At 40.1% G+C, this 23,209-nt stretch overlaps 6 protein-coding genes across 14 annotated transcripts; 2 read left to right on the top strand and 4 right to left on the bottom strand.

Moving 5' to 3' along the window:
- Positions 1-955: 955 nt before the first annotated feature.
- LOC6577477 (striatin) lies at positions 956-9,315 on the bottom strand. Of its 7 annotated transcripts, none has more exons than XM_032729041.2 (6): positions 9,236-9,315; positions 7,479-8,167; positions 3,682-4,165; positions 3,403-3,621; positions 3,089-3,145; positions 956-2,852 (listed from the first exon to the last, which is right to left on the bottom strand). In XM_032729041.2, the coding sequence occupies exons 2-6, from the start codon at positions 7,857-7,859 to the stop codon at positions 1,741-1,743; spliced, it is 2,253 nt and encodes a 750-aa protein (XP_032584932.1). In that variant the 5' UTR covers positions 7,860-8,167; positions 9,236-9,315; the 3' UTR covers positions 956-1,740. The 7 variants fall into 7 exon arrangements, with proteins under 7 accessions (XP_032584932.1, XP_015021178.1, XP_032584933.1 ...); XM_015165692.3 differs by lacking the exon at positions 9,236-9,315 and adding an exon at positions 8,587-8,938; XM_032729042.2 differs by lacking the exon at positions 9,236-9,315 and adding an exon at positions 8,587-8,937 and having other exon boundaries at positions 3,403-3,597.
- A 128-nt stretch (positions 9,316-9,443) lies between these two features.
- On the bottom strand, positions 9,444-10,081 carry LOC6577476 (barrier-to-autointegration factor). Its single transcript, XM_002003407.4, has 2 exons — positions 9,852-10,081; positions 9,444-9,753 (listed from the first exon to the last, which is right to left on the bottom strand). Exons 1-2 carry the CDS (start codon positions 9,975-9,977, stop codon positions 9,607-9,609), a joined length of 273 nt encoding a protein of 90 aa, XP_002003443.1. The 5' UTR covers positions 9,978-10,081; the 3' UTR covers positions 9,444-9,606.
- Positions 10,082-10,590: 509 nt separating this feature from the next.
- Positions 10,591-12,605, top strand: LOC6577475 (pancreatic lipase-related protein 2). Of its 2 annotated transcripts, none has more exons than XM_002003406.4 (4): positions 10,591-10,957; positions 11,351-11,513; positions 11,577-12,214; positions 12,269-12,605. In XM_002003406.4, the coding sequence occupies exons 1-4, from the start codon at positions 10,906-10,908 to the stop codon at positions 12,520-12,522; spliced, it is 1,107 nt and encodes a 368-aa protein (XP_002003442.2). In that variant the 5' UTR covers positions 10,591-10,905; the 3' UTR covers positions 12,523-12,605. The 2 variants fall into 2 exon arrangements, with proteins under 2 accessions (XP_002003442.2, XP_032584601.1); XM_032728710.2 differs by lacking the exon at positions 10,591-10,957 and adding an exon at positions 11,118-11,277.
- LOC6577474 (annulin) lies at positions 12,520-19,845 on the bottom strand. 2 transcript variants are annotated; one of them, XM_015165689.3, is made up of 3 exons: positions 19,349-19,845; positions 13,111-15,086; positions 12,520-12,851 (listed from the first exon to the last, which is right to left on the bottom strand). In XM_015165689.3, the coding sequence occupies exons 1-3, from the start codon at positions 19,464-19,466 to the stop codon at positions 12,627-12,629; spliced, it is 2,319 nt and encodes a 772-aa protein (XP_015021175.1). In that variant the 5' UTR covers positions 19,467-19,845; the 3' UTR covers positions 12,520-12,626. The 2 variants fall into 2 exon arrangements, with proteins under 2 accessions (XP_015021175.1, XP_002003441.1); XM_002003405.4 differs by lacking the exon at positions 19,349-19,845 and adding an exon at positions 17,532-17,755.
- A 94-nt stretch (positions 19,846-19,939) lies between these two features.
- On the bottom strand, positions 19,940-20,972 carry LOC6577473 (RWD domain-containing protein 4). The gene is made up of 3 exons (XM_002003404.4): positions 20,722-20,972; positions 20,551-20,660; positions 19,940-20,491 (listed from the first exon to the last, which is right to left on the bottom strand). Exons 1-3 carry the CDS (start codon positions 20,827-20,829, stop codon positions 20,065-20,067), a joined length of 645 nt encoding a protein of 214 aa, XP_002003440.1. The 5' UTR covers positions 20,830-20,972; the 3' UTR covers positions 19,940-20,064.
- A 236-nt stretch (positions 20,973-21,208) lies between these two features.
- On the top strand, positions 21,209-23,145 carry LOC6577472 (protein phosphatase 1F). Its single transcript, XM_002003403.4, has one exon. It carries the CDS (start codon positions 21,379-21,381, stop codon positions 22,711-22,713), a length of 1,335 nt encoding a protein of 444 aa, XP_002003439.1. The 5' UTR covers positions 21,209-21,378; the 3' UTR covers positions 22,714-23,145.
- The last annotated feature ends 64 nt before the right edge of the window (positions 23,146-23,209 follow it).

The following is a 23,209-nucleotide window of genomic DNA, read 5'->3' as shown; positions in this document are numbered from 1 at the left end:
TATATTTTGTTTTTGTTTTTCTTTTAGTAGTATATCATATAGATCTACAATGTGTGTGGGTGTATATATTTATATATGATATCGCATTTTCAATTTGTAACAACTAAAAGTACGAATTAAAACACACATAATTTGTTGATAGTAAAGGATTTTTTGTGTATATATAAATTATAAATCATCACTTGATTTATATATATATGTATACATATTTGTTTTTATCGAATATCAACTTGGGTTCATTTTCTTAATTTTTTTCTTTAGCTGCGTTTCGTTACCGTTTCTTTTAATAATTGTTAATACTATTACTAATATTGAGTTGCTCGGCATTCACGTCCACATTTTTTAACGTTTATTTGATTACAAATAATGAATCGTTAAGCGATCCAAATCATATATATATATATATATATATATAGATATATATTTATGAGTACATATATAAATATATATATATTCAACTACAAGTGTACGAAATCCTTTTCATTTCTTGTTTGCATTATGTTTAATACTAGGCATAAATTAAATAAATAGCTTAGCATACAGTTATAGCTCAACGGCATTTATTTATTATGTTTTATATATCATCTGGATCTGGATCTGTATAAATTTTTGTGGATCTCTAACCCAAGAATTGCGTACTTTTTCTTTAAGATTTTTATATGAAAAATTATAGAAATCGAAGCATTTTAATTTTCACTTAGTGTTTAATAAAGTTTTCTGGCGATTGTTTACTCCATTCGGATTGTTTACTTTTCACACTTTTAATACATAAACATCTTTATCGTCGTCGTCGTTTACTAAACTTAATTTACAACTTTCACGCTCTTTGCGTTTTTTCATCCTTTTGTATGATTAAGAGAGGGGGCTAATGGCTATATATATAAACCATTATATATATGCCGCTTATGTTCTACAAATTTGATCGTCTATATATCATTACGTAAACGTTTTTTCGTTTTTTTTATTAGCTGAGTACATTTAATTGCAAAAAAAAACTTGCCCAGCGAATGGCCAATATAGCAAAAGGTACGTACATCAGCTTCATTACATAATCGATTATATCATTTAAGGGCTTTTTCTTTCTCTATATAAAATGTACAGTAAAGCTTCCCACTGGATCAACTATTGACACAGTCGCTGAGCAGTTAAGAGCAATATAAAATATAATTAAAAACTAAATTGTCATCGATTGGCAATTGACTGCATTAAAAAAAAAATAAAATAAAACATAAAGTTGTTGAAATTGTGGCTAAGAAAAAATAAAAATTAAATGCCATAAAATCAAGAACTTTACATTTGCCGTTAACAAATAGTTTGTGTGTGTATGTGTGTTTAATATGCGGCATAGATATTGTATTCGTATTCGCTTGATCTTTTAGATTACAAATGGTGCTCGCTCGTACGCTCGGAAATGCCATAATAATGTCAATTTTATTATATATATATATATATATTATTATTATTATTTTTTAGGTTGATTTATGCCCTTTCATGTATATATATATAGCAATGTGTGTTTGTTGTTGTTCATCTCATGTATATAATTGTATAATTAGAATTAAATGTATAGTAGTATAATGTTATATATAAGTGTATTTTTTTATATGTATAATTATTTAACTCGAACTCGTAATCGCTTAGCTGAGAGCTGCTGCAGCATTGGCTGTGTGTATGAAGGTGGAGATTTGGGATTGGGATTGGATATTTGGGAATTTGGGGCTGCGGTTAGTTCGACGCAAGTTAAACAAAGACCTTGGCCAGTCCATCAGCACCGGCACTCGCTATATAGGGCTTGGTTGCATGGAACGCCACGTCAAATATGCTCTCATCGAACTTTTTGCGATGTGCGGTTATCTCCTGCACGCACGTCTTATTGTCCAGATTCCAGAGGCGTATGGAGCAGTCATGTGAACCGGACAGCAAATACAGTCCATGGGCATCAACGGCTAACGATGTAACCGGCTCCAAATGCGCCACCATTGAATGCACCAATGTTCCCGATGTATTATCCCAGAAGCGTATATGGCGATCCTCGTGTGCGGTTATTGTGATGGGCAGTGTCGGATGTGAGACGACTTTATTAATGAACTTCCCCGTATTTCCGGACATCTCTTGTGAGGCCTCCAGCTTGATCACCTGTTTGCCCGTTTCCGTGTCATAGATGATGCAGTGTGCACTGTTGTAGGCCACCACAATGTGATCCACCTCGTTGCGCACAAAGTCCACGGATGAGGGCCCGCCCTCGGCCTCCGCGGCCGTATAGGTGCGCAGCAGCGGCTCCTTGGTATATGGTGACCACAGCTTAACGGTGCCGTCTGCCGAACATGACACAATATTATTCTGCATGGTGGTCAGACCCCAAACAGCGTCCGTATGACCCTCCAATGTGCCGGAATGCACGTTCGGATCGTAGCAATCATATGGATCAATATTGGGCGATGGCAGTTGCCAGCACTCGATGTTGCCATCGAGGCCACCCGAATAACATGTCTCGCCGCTAGATGACATGCCCAGGCAGAGGACGGGTCCGGTGTGGGCACGGAACGTATAGAGCGGCTCAACATCAAGACTAGCGGATTTTTTGGCTTGCACCGTCTTCTGTAGATTCCACAGCTTGAGCGTATTATCCTCGGAGGCAGTAATTAGCACGGGCTCCTCGGGATGGAAAATCAGTGACCGCACTCCGTCAAAATGCGAACGCAGCGTATACTTGGCATTCCAGGTTTTGCGATAGCCAGCGCCACCGGCACTGCCGCCAGTGCCGTCCTTGGCATTTGCATCGTACGCTCCGTCCGACTCATTGTTCACCGTCAGCTGCGCTAGCTCACCCAGTCCCAAGGAACCATCCACCTCTGCGAAAAAATGCAATAAGAAATGTAATTTACTATATAAAAGGGAAATCAATAATAATCAATAAATTGACAATCAATGGAAACGTATTGACATTTTACTAACTATATCTAGTTTCTTTTAATATTTTTAAAACATCGCTAGATTTTATCTAGAATTTTGTCGCAATTTCCAAAGATTGTTTTGCAGTTTTCGAATTTAGTGATTTGTTTGTATTTGAGTCATTAGTAAAAAGCACCTTCGGTTATTAGATTCATATCGTTTAAGAGCTGCTCTCCCACCTCCGCCTCAAGATCTATGCAAATGATGAACGCATCAACAAGACGTAGATGAAGAAGTAGAGAAAAGCGAAAGAAACAGAAAGCGAAAAGCATATAACAAATACAGCGTTTGTTTTTGGGTTATGGATGGTGCTTATGGATCGTTATTTTTTTCGGGACTTTGCAAAGTAAAAATATAAATACTACAGAATATGCGACGGGTGGGAGGGCTTTGCAAATCGGTATAAAGAGGGAGCGGATTAGCTATAAGACCATAGTACTTAAGTCGTACCTTCGGTAAGCATATCCTTTCCTGACTTGGGCCGTTTGGCCATTTTCACATCAGTATCCTCATTGTCGGTCGCCACCATTTCCAGATCATCGGAGATTTCATCATCGTCGGACATCTCTGTGGGTCCAAGGAACTCAAAATTGGCCATGACTGCCGCCTCGGTGTCCAGTATGATGGCATCATTCGATTGTTGCACTTTTTTAGCGGGAGTATGACGGCCTAATGTGAGCAAATTATTCAAATCTTCAACAGGGGGGACGAGGGTGTATAATGACCTACCTTCCGATTCTGAGGCACGTTTATTGCTCTCATTGCCATTTATATTGGGACTGAGATTCTCGCCACCGCTGCCAATGCCGCCAGCGTTACCACCGCCACCGCCACCAACACCATCATGATCCGCATTATTGTTGAGTCCAAGAATGGAGCGAACACGATTCGAACGCACATCGATTATGTTGTCTGTATAACCGATTTCTGCCAGATACTGACGCAACATTTGTCTGCCTTGCCGCCATGTGGTGTTTGACACAGAGCTGTAGGGCACTTCCGAATCGGTGGCCACATCGGTACCGATGCCACCATCATCATTCGATGATGGTTTGAACTCGTTCAATTGCGGCGGATCAGTGCCGTATTTTAATCGATAGAATTTCGCTCGCTCCTGACGCAGCGCATACTCTAGCATTTTGATGCGTCGCGTCAGATCAGATTTGAGGCTCTCTAAACATTTACGCTCGCCCAGCAGCATAGCGATGCGCGCCTATAGAAAATAAGATAAAAATGATTAGTTTAAGAAATGCGAAATAATTATATCTAATAATAACTGCATAAGTGATATAATCGCCCACATTAAATTTAAGACGAAACGTTAAAAGTATCGATAGTATATGAATATTATATATATGTACGTACGTATGACATATGGTATGTATGAATATGAATACCCCATTTGTTCCATAAGGTTATACTCAATTTTTATTAATGTAAAGCTTGAAAGCTTTCATATGCTCCCCATTAAATATATATGTATGTATGTATGTATGTATGTGTGTGGTGTATGTACGCATATAAGTGTTAGCGCACATGTGTATCAGTGTAATATGTGAGTGCGTATGTATGTGTGTGAATGATGAATGCATGCGTCTCGTTGCATTCCAATTGCTACGTTTGGCGCGACGCTGGATTGGTCTTATAATTGACGCTCTGCTGCACCATAGCAAAACGAACGAAAACAAAAAACAATTAAATTCAATTAATTGTAATATAAAATTACAGACTTGCTGCACTAATTGTGGTTGCCCAAGAGAGTGAAAAGGATAGGAATGCAGCTAGAGTGAAATCCGCACCATTTACTACTACTGCGTAAAATATGCGGCGCTGAATTGTGAAAGCAGTACAAGCATCCTCTCCGTACCCCGCCCTAATCCTTAGCAGGAACAACTATGTTAGGTTATGTATCATATATTTCTAAGGGAGATGAAGCGGAATATTATTGTATAAAACGTCCGCGCAGTGAGCAACAACATTAAAGTGAACAGGAGAATAACGAAAAAAGGACTGTCAGGTGCGTAACGACGATGCAGAGCAAAAATAAATAATTAAATCAAAGAAACTTTTGCATACTTCCTCTTCAGCACACTCATTCAATTGGTCTACCTTACAAACTTAAAAGGGGAAGTGCACACATACTTACTCACACGCACACACACGCACACACACACACACACACACACACACAGATGCATACACACAAAGAATTGGCCAGCTCTCAATGGGTGTGCGCCCTACAGGCAACAACAATAACAATTTATACATGCTAATAACAGAAGCGGTCGCAGCGCACGAGAGTAGCAAAGAGAGCAGCCGATTTGAAGTAATGGTCAGAGAGTGTAAGAGAGTGAGAGGGACATACGGAGAGAGCACGTAACGTAACTGTGCCGCCATTTGATTTTATACACGATTTGTTTCATTCTTGTTTAGTTGCTGCGGCGGCTGCTGCTATTGTTATTGTTCTTGTTGTTATTGCTGCTGCTGCTGCTGCTGCTGCTTCTGCTGTTGCTGTTAATGGAAACATGTTCTGCATTTAAATTAGCATTCAATGGCATTTCATTTGGCACGGCCGCTAATTAAAGCACGCATTTACTAGCAAAATGTTAGAATGCTGTTCGCGTGCCAGTGTTGAAAACTGCTGAATGAAAGAAAAAAGGTGGCCAATGCAAAAAACGATAGAAGTGCACACTGCCACATTTTAGCCACAATACTCTACCAAATGCAACAACACCACATCCCAATGAACTTGAGGTGTGTGTATGTGTTAATGCCAAGCACTTTTTAAATTACCCAGCGACATGCAATGGTGATGATGATGGTGATGACGACGTCGACGACGACAGGGCAGAAAGTGTGGGTGGCAGGTGGCGCATATTTATTTATTTATTTTTTTGCTAGCTCTTTTCAAAGATATACGAATAGCACAGCAACAGTCATTTGTTGGTACAAAGTAAATGTTGAATAATGAATTTGTTTTTGGCATTTGCGGAAACTTTCGAGTTGGGGCTTGAAATGATTCTTATTGCTATTGTAACACGAACGTAAGCACAAAGTAATCAGATACAGAAATTTATGGACAATGATAAAAAAACATTAAAAAGTCCTCCTATAGTCACTATCCTTAATATCAATACTTCTATGGTAAAGTTTGACACGAGCCCATCTCTAGATAATAAAACGCCCAGACCGGCCGAAAACAATAAGTAAAGAATTTAATAAATTAGTACGTATCTATATCACTAACTCATATCGAGATGAAAAATAAAACGGAAAATAAAATACACACATATATGTATATATATATATTGTATATACACATATGTATATATGCAGATAGGAAATTACGCATTGTTTTTCTTTCTACTAATCGCTTCCATCAAAACGGCCATTCGTCAAATGCAAAACAAATAGACTAATTAACAGCTGGCCTGACGGCATTTGCCATCGATTCCAATGGAAGCAGCGACAGCAGCACCGCCGGCAGCGGCAGCGGGAAGTTGATAGATTGTACAATGAACCAGGCCCGGCACAAACACAAGGACGTTGCATGTGCAGCACTGACACTGACACACAAACAGCCGCAAGCTAGAAATAGACACTCTCAGCGTGTGGAGCCCGGCGCACATACATACATGTATGTGTCTATAAATCTATATGCATATGCATATGTATGAGAAAGAGTACGTGTGTGTATGCAAACGCGCTAAAATGGCTTCCAAAGTGTGGTGGCTGCTGTTGTTGGATATGGGCGCCGTCGTCTAGTCACTGCCCACTCTGCTTAATTTTCTTATAATTTTTTTTCTTTCCTTTTCTGTGTTTTTGGCAAAATACAAACAAGGCGAACAGGTTCATAAACATAAATGTTTGCGACAAATATGTGCGGCGCAACTTGTGCTGTGTAGGTAAAATGCAGAGTCAGCGTTGTCGCCAACTTGTTTCCAGTGCAGTGACGTTTTGAATGTCACTTGTTTATCAGAGCGTAACGGAATGTACACTGAGCGCATCGATGCTGCGTAGTATCGATAACGATAGCACGTTTCCAGCTGCTAATTCACTCTATGCGGGTGAAAGCGAGAGATTATGGATGGAGGTAGAGTCAAGAGCATCGATAGGTGATCTGCATATTATTAAAAAATGGAGTAATTTTGTAAATTTCCTGGTGATTCCCTCCTTTTATTTAATAAAGTATTAATAAGTATGAGTAATAATTGTATATATACAATGAATTATACTAAATATTTTAATTTAAAATATAAAACAATACAAATTCCCTAAATATTTTTCGGTTTCTTTCAGTCTAGCCTGTCTGTTAGTGGAAAACTGATTTTTTCCTAATATATAATACTATTTTTGCTCAGGTAAATACATCTTGCGAATACCTTTGCAGCGCTGAAGCAAACAGAGCATAAAGTTGATTACAAAACATATTAGATACAGCTGTGCGCTGGCTGGCAGATAAACTCATTCAAAGAAAAACCCATTGAAATGGAAAGTGAGCTTTAAGGATAAGCAACCCAACTCACCTGCAGCTCGGCCCTGTCGACGTCCCACTGTGAGCGCTCCAATTCGAACCGCGACCATTCATGCTGTATGAAATGCAATATGCCCGGAATTGTGTATTGCGGAGTGGTTGCTTGCTGATTATTGGGTCCACCGCCGGGTCCGCCCATACTATCGTCGCTGCCATTGTTGCCAGTGCCACCGCCAGCACCGCCCATGCCGCCGACTAAGCCACCCACATTCGCGTTCTGTCCACCCAGACCGCTGATACTAAGGCCGCCGCCTCCACTGCTGCCTAAACTGTTGGTAAGAATGGCGGAATTGGCAACACCAACGCCCAGGACTGCCGCGCCACCGACCGGCTTGTTATTAATGCCAGCAGTGGCCCCTGAATTGGTTCCCATTTGTTGTTGGTGTTGTTTTTGTTGCTGGTGTTGTGGCTTGACGCTGAATCCGCTGCTCCTCCTCCTACTTCTGCTCGCAGTTTGTGTTGCTTTGCGTAGCCAGATGCTCGAACTCTGGCTTCCTTATGCCAGTTACAGCGATCCGTTATTGTGGTTTTTGGTTGTATTTTGTTGCCGAATATGTTTTCTTCTATTCCTTGTTTTTGTATTGCAAAATAATTCACTCGATGGCGCTGGACACGTTGATTGCTCTGGTTCTTAAAGCTTGCCCTCGAGTGTTATTTTTTAGATGGCTGTTTCTATTGGTCCTGTTTTGGAAAAAGACAGAACAGAAATGGCCAGACGTAAGACAAATGAGGTCATTGAATTTTTCCCGAGCAGCAGAAAAGCAAGCAAAAGGATACGGGGCTCAAATGAGTGACTGCTCGCCTGTCTCCTGTCTCCCGGCTTGCTCTGCCTTTCTCTCTCACACTCTCTTGGTCGCACTTCACCGGAACCTTACACGCCCCCGCTCCGCGCGCGCTCTCTTTCTCTTTTTTTACGATACAACAACGTCACAAACACACACTCAACACAACACACACACACACGCATACACACGCACTCACCCAATCGCACTGATTTGAATGACAACGACAACGACGTTTACTACTATTTAGGCACACATACTGAAGCAACGTATACAGCACATACGACTTCTTTTTATAAATCTATGATTCTTACGCACATTTACTTGACAATTTTGTTGACTATTTACAAATTTTTCCAAGGAAACGTTGTTGCTACCGTTTTTTTTCGACTACGATTTTGGTTAGAGACGTTTACGCAAAAAAAACACACACACACACATTAAATTTTTCTGCGACGCGAAAAGGCATTACAGTGCAAATGCAGACAAATAATGACTTTATTTTGAGTACGAATCACAAATCTGAAAATAAATACGTTTTTCTATTTATGACTGCGTTATTTACGATTTGTTACTAATATAATTAATGCAAACGTCGTGCATTGCACACAAAAAGTCGATTCAGCCGTTCGTCGCACAGAATGTTTGGCCTGGAACTCTGAAACATCAGAGTTGCTGCTGCTCGCATGCATATGCTTAGCTCACTCATACATGGTGTGTTAGTAGCGCGATTGTATATCTATCTCGCTTTACATATCTATATACAAAGAAAAACACACGAATACAAGCGAATATCAGGCCGTACTATTTTCACTTTGCTTAATTTTTAGTGAATGTGAAGAGTTATGTGCTTTTGCCAATAAAGCAAGCGTTAGTTACGCTTTGCTTATTTTGCAAGTTATGTCACAGTTTGACTATAATTTTAATGTTTGTTAGATTTTCACGCAGCTGCTTTTATTCCATTCACCTTTATTTTTCTGAAAGTCCGGCAACCACTAGTTATCGGATCGCATATACGCTGTTATCGATTTTCTTATATGATGGTCGACCAATATCACTCATCGAATACATTTTATTACGCTTTTTATATTCATTTAAATTTTAATTAGGTACTGACAGAGGAAGTTGGCATATCATGTGTAACCCAATGGATAGCCAAGGGAATTGAATTCTAATTAATATACATTTACATTTTAATGATAGCTTAACATTATTGTTGACAGAACATATATGTATTATAGTTTAAACATCATTATTATCGTATGGCTTAAAATTTCCTCATCCTATTCTACTGAGTTGCTTGTCCAGAGATTTTCCACAATTTATACATTGAAACGTTTACATGAACTCCTCGCACCAATCATTGAGACAATTGTAGCAATCGGATGCTTGTTTTGAGCTAGCGTGACAAACATCCTTCATCCAATCCTTGAATAGTTCTTGGTCCTTTTTCAGCACCAAATACTGACCGAGCACAGTGTATGCCTAGAAACGGAAGCAGCATGTTATTTATTATTTAAAAAAAAAAAAGACGTAAGCATAAAAGATCACTTTTTGCGCATATGGCGTCATTTTATATTTACCTTATCAAATCCTGCTTCCGTAAGGCGTCCGCCAAGCGTTTCTCCAATACCAGCTAATTCTGTAACGGATTTCTCACCCATTGGCTCAGCCACAAAATTTCTATACTTTTGAGTGGTGCCCGACATTTTTTGAGTTTATTTTTTTAGTCGCGGAAGTTCTTAAACAATTAAACGAAATGGCCACTTCAGCGAATTTCGCGTCGTTTCTAAAATGACGCACAAAATTAATGTGACAGTATTTGGAAAACAAGAAAATACAGCATCCGCAAATATCGATAGGCGTAAAATACCATATCGATAACACGTTATGCTGTGCGAAAAAATTTGAATTGACTTAGCGATTTACACTGACCAGTGCAATTTAAATATTAAAAAAATAATAAATAAAAAAAAATAAAAATAAAAATAGTATACAATATTTAAACTAATTAAGCAACGATTCTTTTATGAATTTGTACGAATGCATAAATTTATTACAGCTATTGAAGAAAAAACATAGCATACTTATGTACGGTAATTATTGCATAGTAAAGCTAATTATTGCATAGCTTGAAGGGTGTCTTTTGGAATCACCTGCAAGTTAACCTTTAAATTCCCTTTCCGACAACAATCAATTTTATATTTTATTCTAATATTTGCATATTTTTACCGCAGATGTATATGCATCATACATATGCACGCAAACACAATCACATCAATGTATGTACAATATGAAGTTGAAGTGGACCTCACAGATTTCTTTGAGAAGCTTGAAGTAGCAGAGAGCTTTTTTTTATTTATTTTAAATTTAAATGCAACTGTTGCATGCATCAGTGAATATTAATTTGGGTCTAACCCAATTAACCCCTGTGGCGTTGCCTGATAAGCTGCTTTGGCTACAATGGATACAACTGTTGGAAGACAGTTCAGCTCCAGTCTTGATTGACAACTGGCCCTGGTCTCACTTTTAAATAGGCCGCCAACTCAACAGCTATAAAACTCCCAAACGTAAGGGACGAATGCCTTAGTTGAACTGTAACGGAGGAACGTAAGGAAAAAAGCGACGTACAAAAAAATGATGTTGAATCTGGCGTTGGGTTGGCTCTGCGTCACCGTTGTTTGGCCAGGTGAGTGAGTGACTGACCTGATTAATTTAAGTGCTTCAGTATCGCCGATCGTTGCAAATTAATTATCAAACTAAGAAACTGGTTTTCCATAAGGAGAGAAGGATCACTAAACGAGAGACCCAAGAACATCTTGAAGATGTTCGTTTAGTTGTCAGGCAACCGACAAGCAATCGAGATGGGCACGGGTTATGGACTCGCATGCATTTGCAATGTGCTTAATCCCTGCCGCAACGAGGTGTCCAACACCTTTGTGGTCGTCCAGTGGCTAATAACAGGATTCGCTGCACTGGCTCAGGTCGTGCGACCCGTGCTGTTGCTTTGTAATTCCAAACTGAAAACAGAGAGTAATTAAAACTATTTTATCAATTGGCAAATTTTGTGTTCTCTTGGCAGTTGGCATACGCGGCGAGGTGATTTTGAATCAGGAGGATTACAACAAGACCTGGATCTATATGCCCAATGGCGATGGCAAGCCAGAGGTGGCCTATCTAGTAGAGCCGCCGCCAGAGGATCGCATTAGCTTACCGCAACTAATCAAGTTCGAATATTATGGCAGGTGAGAATTTCACATCTGATCTGATCATTAAAACTATCTCTGATGAAATTGTTCCCAACTTAGCGACGCCCCCAATGAGGTGATCAGCTCTAGTTTTTGGATAGATGAGAACGATTTTGAGCATGAGCGTCGTAAGCGTGACACCTGGCAGGACATGGCCGAAAAGTTCGATCCAAAGCTGGACACCAAAATCTTGGTGCATGGCTGGAAATCTAGCACCATGAGCTACTCCATACAGTCCATACGGGGTGCATATATCCAGCGGGGGCAGGTGAATGTGTTTGCCATCAACTGGAGGGATCAGGCTGATAATATCTACTATCTGACACCGGCTCGATATACTGTGCAAGTGGGTCGTGCGGTAGCCAAGTTGATTGATCTGCTGGTCGAGGAGAAGGAGGCGGATCCACAGCGCATTCATCTAATTGGCCACAGTTTGGGCGCACATATCATGGGCTATGCGGGCTCCTATACGAAATATCGTGTTGGTCGCATAACCGGACTGGATCCAGCACGCCCCGCATTTGAGGACTGCATTGGACCAGAGAATCATTTAGATGAAACGGATGCCAACTTTGTGGATGTTATCCATAGCTGTGCAGGCTATTTGGGCTTTCGCAAGCCCATTGGCATGGTGGATTTTTATCCAAATGGTGGCGGGCCACCACAACCAGGTTGCACGGAGATCTCACAGATCTTTAGTGAGTACATTGAACGCATTACACAGAATACCAACTAAGTTGTTCTTCTTACAGCCGGTTGCAGTCATGGCCGCTCCTATGAGTACTTTGCGGAATCCATAAACAGTGACAAGGGATTCTATGGCGTGCCGTGTGGCACATTGGCTGAGGTGAAGGGCAGGAACTGCACCGGCAGCAAGATTCTAATGGGTGATCCAGTGCCAAAGGATGCGCGTGGTATTTATCTCGTGAAGACGGCCAAAAAGCCGGCTTTCGCACTTGGTATTGATGACTTACTGCCGAAAGACTATGATGAGGACACTAACTAATTTACGATTTTCATTTATTTTTCATTATTTATAAAACTTAAATTCAAGCTTAACTTACAAATACAGAAAAGAACGACTTGCAATATCGAGCTGGCTCATTTGGTTCAGGGAATGACATCCGTGCGCCGGCGTATGATATTGCTGCTCCGATGGCTGCCATTGGGTTGCAGCATATCGCCGGGTCGCGGTTCAATCTCATAGTGCTTGTAGCCATCCACATCGTCCAGCTCCTTGGAAGTGAACTTGGCTATCATTGTCCCTCGGCCGGCATATGGTGGGACATACTTAAATGTCGCAGCGGCCGTGCCACCCACTGGTACTTCAGGAATCTATAGGAAATAAGAATAAATATTGGAGCTTTTTAGTAACATCAACTATAGACCGGATAGATCAATACAATCTGTGACATCACAAGTTTAATCATAAGATTTCACAAGTGTAAGCATGTAATTGAGTTGCGCGAAACCTCTTTGCATTTCGTAGCCCATGCTCATGTAGATTGTGACGTCACATGATTGAAAGACCTGGCAAGTGCACCGAGTGCAACCTGTGCATTGCATCAAACCCTTTCAGTCTTGGATAACGCACCTTAAATTTGAGTGGCAGCTCTATGCCAGGACCTTCCACTGTGAATAACCCTTTGTGGAGTGCTATGGGCAGAGGATTGGTCAGGCGCAATATTATATCGATTTCCTGCTGTGATACGATGCTGGCGTTGTCACCATTGCCCAGTTGCAGCTTAATGTCCGGCTTGCGCACACGGAAATCGTCCTGGGCATAATAATCGTAGTCGGTATCCTTGACGCGACAGGCCGCAGAGATCTGGAAAGCCGCCTGCGAGGACAATTTCTCAAAGTATTCGAAGAATGTGACCTCCATGCGCACAAACTCCGTGCTATTCGGTTTCAGATCCAGCTCGAAGCCCATGGTCTTAACCTCATGTGCGCCCACGCCCGTATAGAGCACTGCATCACAGTTAAGCTGGCCGGTGGCTTGATGAATGCGCTCCTGGCTCTTGTTGGTCACCTTGAGCACCACCGAGAAGTTCTCGCCCACCTTGATGTCGTCCTTCAGCTCCATGCTGAACTCCACCTCGTTGAAGTTATCATTCAAATAATAGCGACTGAAAGCATGACGAGATTGCTTCAAGGCCTTCAGCATATAGCTGCGCTCCTCCTCGCTGCGCTCGGCATATTTATAGCTATCGGTGATATCCTCACGCTCCCACTTCAGCACCGCCTTGGTGCTGATCAACTGGCCAATGGCCAGAGTGTCCTTGCGCAACAGCTTTAGCGGCTGGGCGGGTCCATTGTAACGCCAATAGAGCTTATCGGCATTCACCTCTGAGTAGACAAAGCCGCAGTCGAAGGGACGCAGAATCTCGCCATGCTTCACTGCCAGCACTGAGGCGGGACCCACTCGGTACATATTATCCGATGCCTCCTGTGGCGTCGCATCTACCACCTGCCAGCCATCGTATGTTCCGTACTGTCCAATGCCCAAGTCGGGACGCTGCATCCACACCTCGTTCCACACATGATAGTTCCATATGGAGTCCGTTGTCTCCGCATCCAGTTTCTTATTGTTGGCATCGATGAACACATCGACAGTCAGCGACGCTTGCGTATCATGGGCAGAGGAGTAGCATGTAATAATGCGTGAAGGAATGCCCAAGGCACGTGCAATCGTGGCCAGGACACCACTGAAATTCCAGCATTGAGCGAACTTCACCGACTTCTGGGTCTTGTAGAACTGCTGCAAGATCTCGACAGAGCCCGTCCACTTGGTGGGCGCTGTGCCGCCCGAGAAATCCTCGGTCCAGTTGCCCAACAGCACACCATCATCATCCACGGAGTTCACCAGAGCAGATAGAGCACGTGCCACACGCACCGGATCGCCTCGGTAGGCAGGTGGAATGTGTCCCACTGTTCCAAGGACTCGCAGGCTGCACTCGAGCACATGGCGCTCGAATTGGCCAACCTTCCAGACTGAGGGACGCAGTCGATTGTAGGAGCCACGCCAAATCAGAGTCGTATCATGCATCACATACTCCTTGCGCTTATCCCGGTCCTCCATGTAAACCTGATCGTCCGGACACCAGGGATTAAAGAGTATATAGATGGGCAGTGGCAATGGATAGCTGCGCGAGCCATCGCCCAGCAGCTTCGTGTCAATGTCCAGACGCCACTCGGTTACCGGACATGTGGCCGGTGGCTTCACTAGTACTGTTAATATTTGACCCTCGTGCGATTCAATGCCGGCGCCCCATTCCAATGGATCGCCCAGAAAATCGATACCATCGTGCGGCACCAGAGCCGTCAGAGTGCCATGTCCCGGGTTCGGCTTGTTATCGTCCGTCACGCTGAATATGAAGCTAATTGCATCTTTACTGGGGCTGTAATCCCGATTGAAGTAGATGCGCAAACGAAATGGTTCGCCTCGCCGCACGATTAGCGCCTCCTTGGCAGCTGCCGCATAGAAGTGGCTCGTGTGGTGCTCGTCATGGTTGTCCGCCAGGCAGAGATCCACACGCTGCACGCCCAGCACCGCAGAGCTACCGGCATCTGGAAGATTAAATGGTATAAATAATCGAGGCTAAGAGTTTAGTTTACATATGTCGAGGTCTACAAGTTGAAACAGGCAGGCGCAAACTAACGTTTTTTGCAGATTTTGCAGCCCTGACCTAACTATTGGTACTTGAACTCGAAGCCATTCACAAATGAATGTATATGCTAAATAAATATTAGACACACTTCTTAAATCATGAGTTAAAACTTATACAAAAGTTATATAAATTATATATAGTTATAGTTTTCACACTGAGGTTTACAGTACCGATAATCATGAAATGTAAACCGAACAACTAACGTCTAACTGAAATTAAATCTGAACCAATTTCTAAAGCGCGCCAATTTTTTGAATCACTTAGGATTGTCTTATTTTATTTGCTAATAAGTAACACGGCCCGATGATCTCATAATATAAAGCTGATCGCTTGTCATGCTGCAGCCGAAACGAATTATTTTAAATAATCGCCTTTGGCCATAAATATACAAAGTTTGCGGCTCACTGGCCAAACAGTTCAATGCCAAGTCAATTAATTCTCATAGTGGACAATCGGGCGTATGAACGATATATGAGCAGAAGACGACGCCTACAACAAACAATCAAACGCATGGGCTATACCTAAAACTGACTGAAAATCGTCATCGTCATCATCATCAAGATCTATGGGAATTAGCTGCAACAACATAAACACCACTTGTGTTGATGGACAGATTTGCATACCAGAAATCAACTTTTTATACCATTCTTAAGAAAATAAAAAAATCCAATAAAATAAAATTGTCAAAGTATTTTTATAAATATATACATACATAGATATATGTATGCTCGTGGTATATAATATGCTAACTATGACTGTCTACAGTAATACTTCGTTTATTCGCTTATTTTCGTGTCCAATTGAATAAAAAATCTATGCAAATTATTAAAAATCAATTTTTATTTATTGTTCAATTAAAAACCTGTTGAATTTGTCTCTATATTTTTATTCAAAAACCTTAGCTTTTTGAGCTATTATTTTACTTGGCTTAGAAATTATTCAGACACCATCTATTGATATAGATTTTACTGTACTTTTTCTCTTCTCTATTCAAGAACCATCTCTTTAGCGAGCTATTACTGTACTTTGGCTGATATATTAGCTGTTGTTCAGCTGTTGCCCTCTGTATAGAATTATTCAGGCAAAAGTTCTTTTAAAAACGAAATAATATTATTTGTTTGTTCAAATTGAATTTTCGAAATTTATAAGTAGCATTTGGCAATCTGATTCGATTTACGTATATAGGAAAACTAATAAACTCTAATAAATTGAAAACGAAAATCAAAAACACTATAAAAAAAAAAAAAAAAAAAACAATAAGAGCAATTTGAATCTTGTTTCTATAAAAAGCGGATCATTTGATATACGATCCAGCAAGTACATATGTATATATGAATACATTCATATATATGAATTCCATTTCCACATGGCTGCACTTTGAGACCTCAACTATCAAAGCATTTAAATTTCTATTGGTGTTTAACCTTTCGAAGAAGTGTTTTTGGATCGTAGGATGCTGAAATAGACAGCGATAAGATAAGACAGCTTGAGATGCCACCGTCAAGATGTAAAGTGATTCATGCTAATGATTGTTTGATTTATAAGCCAATCAGGAAATAAATATTAGCAACAAATAAAAGTGTGTAAAGCCAAATAAAATATGTACAAATATACATGGTAAGCGAAGTGCCGAAAAATCACAAAACATGTCAAACAACTAAAATACAAAACACACAAAAAAAAAAAAAAAAAAAAAAAACGCGTGAAGTCATAGACGAAAAAATAAAAATATGTGGCATATAGGAGGATTTATAGAGAGAATACTGCGTACACTGAAACAAGATGATATTGAGAATATAATTTCAATATTTTATAGCAAATCTACAATCATTTTTATAAGTGAAATTATCTAATAATATATATGTATAACTAAATATGTTTGATACATTTACAAATATTAATTTTTTTTTTTTTTTCATTTCTTAATGATGATAGATGATATTTAAACTAAAAATTAAGAAATTCGCATATATGTACAGCATTTTAAATAATTTTCGTCAAGCTATTCATTTGAATTATAAAATGCTTCCTCTCACTCTTTCACAAAATTATTATTATTTCTCTATTATATTTTTAAGAAATTTTTATCAAATATTTATTGTATTATTGCTGTTTAAAGAGAATAAACTGCTTTTATCACTGCATTTAATTATATATATTATCTATTGTATATTATATATATATATATATATATATATATATATATATATATATATATATATACATTATCGTTTTTCCACAGTTCATCTAACCAAAAATATATTTAATAGTTTTTATGAGATTTGTTCACAATTGGTAATTTGTTTTTTTTTTTTTTTTTTTTTTTTTCATAGCACTCAATTACTTGCAATATCGGGACCGGGACGTATGCTTCGGTAGGGATTTATTGGTTTGGCAGGAGCCGGCGGTTGCCACCAGCGCTGCAGCCAACTGGGCGCATAGCTGCGATACCAATGGGTCATCGTCTTAACAAAAGACTACAAAACGTAACGGAAACTGCGCTTTAAGCTTGAACTATTATGTTTAGGTGCTGAGAAATTGCAAATCAAAAACTGTACGCCGCGACGCTTCAAATAACACTGATCAATATCGAAGATTGAGATAGTTTATTTGCTGGCCGGCTGGCTAGCTGTTTCTGATGACCTCTCTCGCGCTCTTTCTCTCTCTTGTTACACTCTCAATTCTTCTATTGTCTGTGGCTTATGGTGCTGCCTACGCTGAAGGGGAAAAAGCTAGATTGATACAAACGCATAGAAATCGGAGCAACAAAATAATTTAAATAATAATAAAATCAAAATACAAAAATAAAAGAAAATTATATTATGTTCATATATTACATTATGATTTGTGCAGCTAATAATTGCCATCTTTCTCTGCAGTAGCCATAGAATTTAGCTTTAAATGCGCTAAGGTGGTCATCTCTAAAATAGCCGTTAGTTGATCTCTTGAACGTCACTTCTCTCCCTCTCTCTCTCGCTCTCTCTCGTTCACTCTGTTATTATTAATTATGAACGGGAAGCGTATTACTGGTGCGACCGTTGGCGTTGCTTGGTAGTAGAAGTTACCACCATCTGTTGCGCGACTACGTCATCGGCAACATTCAGAGAGTCGAATCACAAGCGCAACAAATAGTGCCAATTAAATTGATTCATGTGCGAGAATTCAGACCTACAGCAGAGCTCAAAATCATCTAGTAATTTGCATGTTTCACTGTTTGAATGCTGTGTATTTAATGTTGTTTGCACTATTTTAAGCTATGATCTCCATTTTAAATCAGTCTAGTGCAAAGAGTAAACATATTTGATAGACCACATTTTTTGACAGCTTAAATTCACCTGACTATTTCATACAGCCTCCAACAGGTTGTCAACTGATAATACCTGTATTATCATACTATTTAGTAGTTATAATAAATGCGAGAAAAACATATTCGCGAAGGTCAAATACCCTTCAAAAATTCAAACATACTTTAACTAAAACGATAAACAGAAATATACAAATCTGAAACCTTTTTTGAAGTAGATTGAACTCTTAGGTATTTTACCTGAAAATGAGCATGATGAGCCAAGCGTTTTGCAAGTGATTAATATAATTAATTACTGTTTTAAAAAGGTTTGGCATCTATATTTAGATATATAATAAATGATCCAATAATATTATACATTTAGATACATTATACATATAGATATATTCGTATATAATTGAAGAAGACGGCAATTTTTGAGCCCACTCTCGTTTTCGATTCGCACACAAGCGAGTATCAAAAGAATTTTTGGGAGCTGTTGTTTTACGTTTATTTTTGGTGTTTTTTCATTGAATAACAGATTCCAGGTGCTTGATATTTGCTTAATGTTCAGTTGCGAGCTATTTAAGTAGAATTGATGAATAAGGCTTGCAAGCAGACTGCTTCAAGTGCTGACTATATATATATGTATACGTATGTATATCTATATAAATATAGTATAATGTACATTTCAAAAAACTAAATAAATGGCTAGACTGTAGGCAACTAGTTTTGAAATGTACACGTACGCCCACAGCGAACAGCAAATTGGCATACAAAAAAGGTAAAATCGACATTAGGTAATAATAGTATGCAGTCTCATTATCATTGTCAAATGTAAACAAAGCAAATATTTGAAAAACAAAAACAAAGCTTACCCGGAGCTGTTAAAAGATTTGCATTAATAGTGCGCATACGCAGCTTTGAGTCGACTTCGCTTTTCGAGTGTTCGTCGGAATTTTTGCTTCGACGCAGGCAAGAGCATTTCTGACCCATTGTAGAATATTTGTTTAGATAAACTAATGATGACGAGTCTACAACTGTCTTCTCTGTCACACCAACTTGATTATTTAAATCTAGTATCGCACCCGACGCGTACCGTGCCTGCTGTCTCTTTCGGTCTCGCTCTCTATTTTCTTTTAAACTGGTTTCGAGAGAGCGTTTAGTATTCCCCAAGGTATTTATGCTTAAACATCGAACTCGAACTTAACACGCCCGCTGCCTAAAATTAACTGACAATATTAAACGCTATAAAAAATTTAAATAAGAATTGTAACATAATTTCGTTTAAAATATTACATCATCAACACGTACGAAGCGACTGACACAGCGCATCAACATTTTGCGACTGATCTATGCGTATACAGTGTTTTTTTCATTTTTATAAAAAGTATTTGATTTTCCATTGACTTGACCCTAGCGGCCAAGTGGCTGGCCTCGTCTCTCCAAAAAGAATAACCAGACATGCGTGTTGTAAATTGATCGGCTTTAATGGACTCAAGCAGCAACCGCTCTGATCACATTCTGACAATTATTTTTTGTTTTGATTGAATTCGTTGATAATTTGAATTAGTTAACTAGTTGACATCTAAACTCAGGTGTTAAGTGGGTGCAGAACCGGATTGGCTGCGGCTGCCGCCGCTGCACTCTCTAAGGCCGCTGCTGTGTCCTCCTTGCTGCCTGTTTGTGATAGATGCTTAACAATATCCACCCAATCCCAGCCGCGTGCACGTTCGCCTTTATGATCGGTTCGTTCCCATTGACGACGCTTTTGCGCTTTGGTCAATTGCTCCTTCTTCGGTTCCTTTTGCTTGGCCTCTGTCGTTGGATCTGATATCTTTAGCGCTCCAACACCGTCGTCTACGACAGCCACTGTGGGCGCAGTTTCGGGCTGTAAGGCAGTTAATTGTTCTAAATTGTCTTTAAGGCATTCGAAGAGTGTATATGTCATGCCACAGCCCAGCCATTGTGTTGCCTCTGTTTTGAGTGCTGACTCTATTGCATCCTTCACAACGGGTAAGCTGAAAGTACAGTGTTCCTAAAGAGATGCCCAGCGTCGTCATATTTCATTTACACTTACAGATTGCGATTGTAGAAAGTATTTAGATTGATCGTGGGTGCCTCGTCGGGATAATTTTCACCCCATTGTAGTTCCACTAAAAATGATTTATAGCTATCCTCTTCGCCATACTAAAGCATAGAAACAAATTATTTATAGATATTTGCTGTGATTGGTGCATGTGGCTCTTACCTTGTATTGAAATGTGGTCAAGTTGATTTCTTTAAAATTTTCATCGCCTTCGTAAATGGATTGCAGAGCTTCGCGCTCATCTGTCTGCTGTTCGAGTGGTGTCGACATTCTGAGCAAATGTAATGAGTGTTTTCAAACAACACACATTTCACAAAAATAATAGAATAAAGCAACAATTTAAACTAAATAATTTTTGGCTTTAATACAAAACAAAGCAACAGCTGAGTGCTGCCGGCAGCGAAGGAAGAACAAGAATTTTAACATTCACACTGAAAGTATAAATATATGCAGCACGAGCAATGAAACCACGCGCTAAATATATATTAATTTTAAATGATATTCCTCGCAATATACGAAGATGTAGACAGCAAAATGATTAATTTCTGGCATATGTGCACGAAATTATTGAATACAAGAAACAACATGAATTTAAACCATTTAAAAGGGTGGCATCACCGGGAAAAATGGCGGTAAATTTTTACTTATCAAATGCAGCCACACTGCGCAGAATATATAAACAAATAGAAGCATTGCGTAAAAAATGCAAGTGCGCGGGTGAATCATCGGCAATTACTAATGTACATTAACTCATGTGTCTAGCGCGCCGAATTGTAAGCACAACAGCAACTTAGCTGAGCAGATAATCAGTTAAAAAATATGTCAATGGACGCAGACGCGGATCCGACGAAAGCAGCTACGGAATGTGCGCAATTGCTGGAATTTAAAGAATTTTTGTCCACAAGAGCCGTAAGCAGCGAACTGACCTCTGGTAACGAACTGTCTCGCAACATTAATTGTGTAACGCGCAGCAGCACTGACACCTACAAAGTGAATGGCGATGAAAGGCGCGCGGAAATTATTTCAGCCGTTTGGAAATACTTATCAAGCCGAGGCTGTCCGGTCTCCTTTCAGCTCAAGCTCCTCCATTTGGTAACCTCCCAGCTGGAGCAGGAGATTTGTCATGCCAAAGAGCTGGAGCTGAATGAGGCAGATGGCAGCGAGCCCCAATATGATCTATTGAAATTACAAAAGTTTGTCAACCTACAGTTGGAGAAACTGTTGCTTAAGCTGACGGACAATGCAGCCATGGAAAAATTGCAGACCTATGCAGATAATGGTGCACTATGCAAGGAACCCTCTAGCTGCGCATGCGCTTTACAGCCCGCAGCACCATCGCACAGTGTTGCAGCTGTTAAGAATAAGCCGCGTAAAATGGAAGATCGCCATGTGTGCCTGGAACGTTTTGGTGAAATGTATCAGCTAGAGGATCACAAAGATTGCCGTTTTTTTGGTGTCTTCGATGGCCATTCAGGTGCCTTGTCCGCCACCTATGCAACCAGTCAAATACCCCAATTGTTGGCCAAGCAATTGCAGCGTGTGCGAACTAATGGGGATTGCACTGTGGACTTCTATCGCAACGCCTTCGAGGCGACCTTTTTGCAGGCGGACGAACGGTTTGCTCGCAAACGCATCACCAGCGGCACAACTGCTGTCTGTGCCCTGATCGTGAACGGACAGCAGTTGTATATTGCCTGGGTGGGCGACTCCAAGGCGTTGCTTGTAGGCAAACGGACTCAGCTGCAGCTGGTCAAACCACACAAACCAGAGGCTGTGGATGAAAGGCGGCGCATCGAATTGAGCGGCGGCAGCGTCATTCACGCCCAGGGCCAATGGCGCGTCAATGGCATCTTGAATGTGGGTCGCTCCATTGGCGACTACAGCTTGGAGGCTGTCATAGCTGAGCCCGATTTTGTCGACGTGCAGCTAAGTGAAGCGCATGATTTTTTGGTCATGGGCAGCGATGGGCTCTGGGATCATGTACCCGAGTCCTTCGTTGTGGAGACCGTCTATCAGTGCTTAGCGGAGTCGACCACCCAACTCGAAGACATTCCCAAATTGCTTGTGGAGGCTGCCAAGGATAGGGACTCACAGGATAATATAACCGTTATCCTCATTCTGCTCAAGAAGCGCGACCAAATCGTACAACGTTAGGCAATCAAAAGAACAGAATGTTGTTTCCAGATTATTATTATAGTTATTCTGCATTTGTTGTCTGTTTATCACACACATATTTTTGATTATTATTTTTTAAATATTTTTATTTCCATGTAAATAGCTTTAGGCTCGCTAAATTTTCCTATTTTCGATTCGATGCAACCACATTCGCCTGTGCCTCTCGAATAAGCTTAACATTTTGATCCAACTATGTGTACATCATATTATATACATATACACATCCATTTTAGAGATATATCATATATATATTTATATAGATATATACAGGTAAAATCATAATAACCAAGAAGTTAACATTGTTTTTGGCCGCTTTTTAGTAGCTCACAGTGCTTCCACCCGATTCGATTGCTGTATATAAAGCAACCATATATGAAGCATATATACATATATATATATATATATATATATATATATATATATATATATAGTTATACTTATATATAATCTATATATATATAGTTGCCCAGTTGAC

Source organism: Drosophila mojavensis, unplaced genomic scaffold (genome assembly GCF_018153725.1).
Source record: "Drosophila mojavensis isolate 15081-1352.22 unplaced genomic scaffold, ASM1815372v1 contig_36, whole genome shotgun sequence".
Taxonomy (NCBI): domain Eukaryota; kingdom Metazoa; phylum Arthropoda; class Insecta; order Diptera; family Drosophilidae; genus Drosophila; species Drosophila mojavensis.
Note: the sequence above shows the minus strand (reverse complement) of the source record. Positions and strands in the feature narration are given on the sequence as shown.

What these genes read in the sequence shown, in the direction of transcription:
- LOC6577474 (XM_015165689.3), bottom strand. Translation starts at nt 19,466, where the DNA reads ATGGGTCAGAAATGCTCTTGCCTGCGTCGAAGCAAAAATTCCGACGAA. An exon ending in AAATCTTTTAACAGCTCCGG is followed by an intron (nt 15,087 to 19,348) that starts GTAAGCTTTGTT and finishes TTAATCTTCCAG; the next exon opens with ATGCCGGTAGCTCTGCGGTG. An exon ending in AGCTGCCACTCAAATTTAAG is followed by an intron (nt 12,852 to 13,110) that starts GTGCGTTATCCA and finishes TATTTCCTATAG; the next exon opens with ATTCCTGAAGTACCAGTGGG.
- LOC6577473 (XM_002003404.4), bottom strand. Translation starts at nt 20,829, where the DNA reads ATGTCGACACCACTCGAACAGCAGACAGATGAGCGCGAAGCTCTGCAA. An exon ending in TGACCACATTTCAATACAAG is followed by an intron (nt 20,661 to 20,721) that starts GTAAGAGCCACA and finishes TCTATGCTTTAG; the next exon opens with TATGGCGAAGAGGATAGCTA. An exon ending in ACTTTCTACAATCGCAATCT is followed by an intron (nt 20,492 to 20,550) that starts GTAAGTGTAAAT and finishes CTGTACTTTCAG; the next exon opens with CTTACCCGTTGTGAAGGATG.
- LOC6577477 (XM_032729041.2), bottom strand. Translation starts at nt 7,859, where the DNA reads ATGGGAACCAATTCAGGGGCCACTGCTGGCATTAATAACAAGCCGGTC. An exon ending in AAAGGATATGCTTACCGAAG is followed by an intron (nt 3,146 to 3,402) that starts GTACGACTTAAG and finishes TCATTTGCATAG; the next exon opens with ATCTTGAGGCGGAGGTGGGA. An exon ending in TATGAATCTAATAACCGAAG is followed by an intron (nt 2,853 to 3,088) that starts GTGCTTTTTACT and finishes ATTTTTTCGCAG; the next exon opens with AGGTGGATGGTTCCTTGGGA.
- LOC6577476 (XM_002003407.4), bottom strand. Translation starts at nt 9,977, where the DNA reads ATGTCGGGCACCACTCAAAAGTATAGAAATTTTGTGGCTGAGCCAATG. An exon ending in CGGAAGCAGGATTTGATAAG is followed by an intron (nt 9,754 to 9,851) that starts GTAAATATAAAA and finishes TTCCGTTTCTAG; the next exon opens with GCATACACTGTGCTCGGTCA.
- LOC6577475 (XM_032728710.2), top strand. Translation starts at nt 11,133, where the DNA reads ATGGGCACGGGTTATGGACTCGCATGCATTTGCAATGTGCTTAATCCC. An exon ending in AAGTTCGAATATTATGGCAG is followed by an intron (nt 11,514 to 11,576) that starts GTGAGAATTTCA and finishes TTCCCAACTTAG; the next exon opens with CGACGCCCCCAATGAGGTGA. An exon ending in GGAGATCTCACAGATCTTTA is followed by an intron (nt 12,215 to 12,268) that starts GTGAGTACATTG and finishes TTCTTCTTACAG; the next exon opens with CCGGTTGCAGTCATGGCCGC.
- LOC6577472 (XM_002003403.4), top strand. Translation starts at nt 21,379, where the DNA reads ATGTCAATGGACGCAGACGCGGATCCGACGAAAGCAGCTACGGAATGT.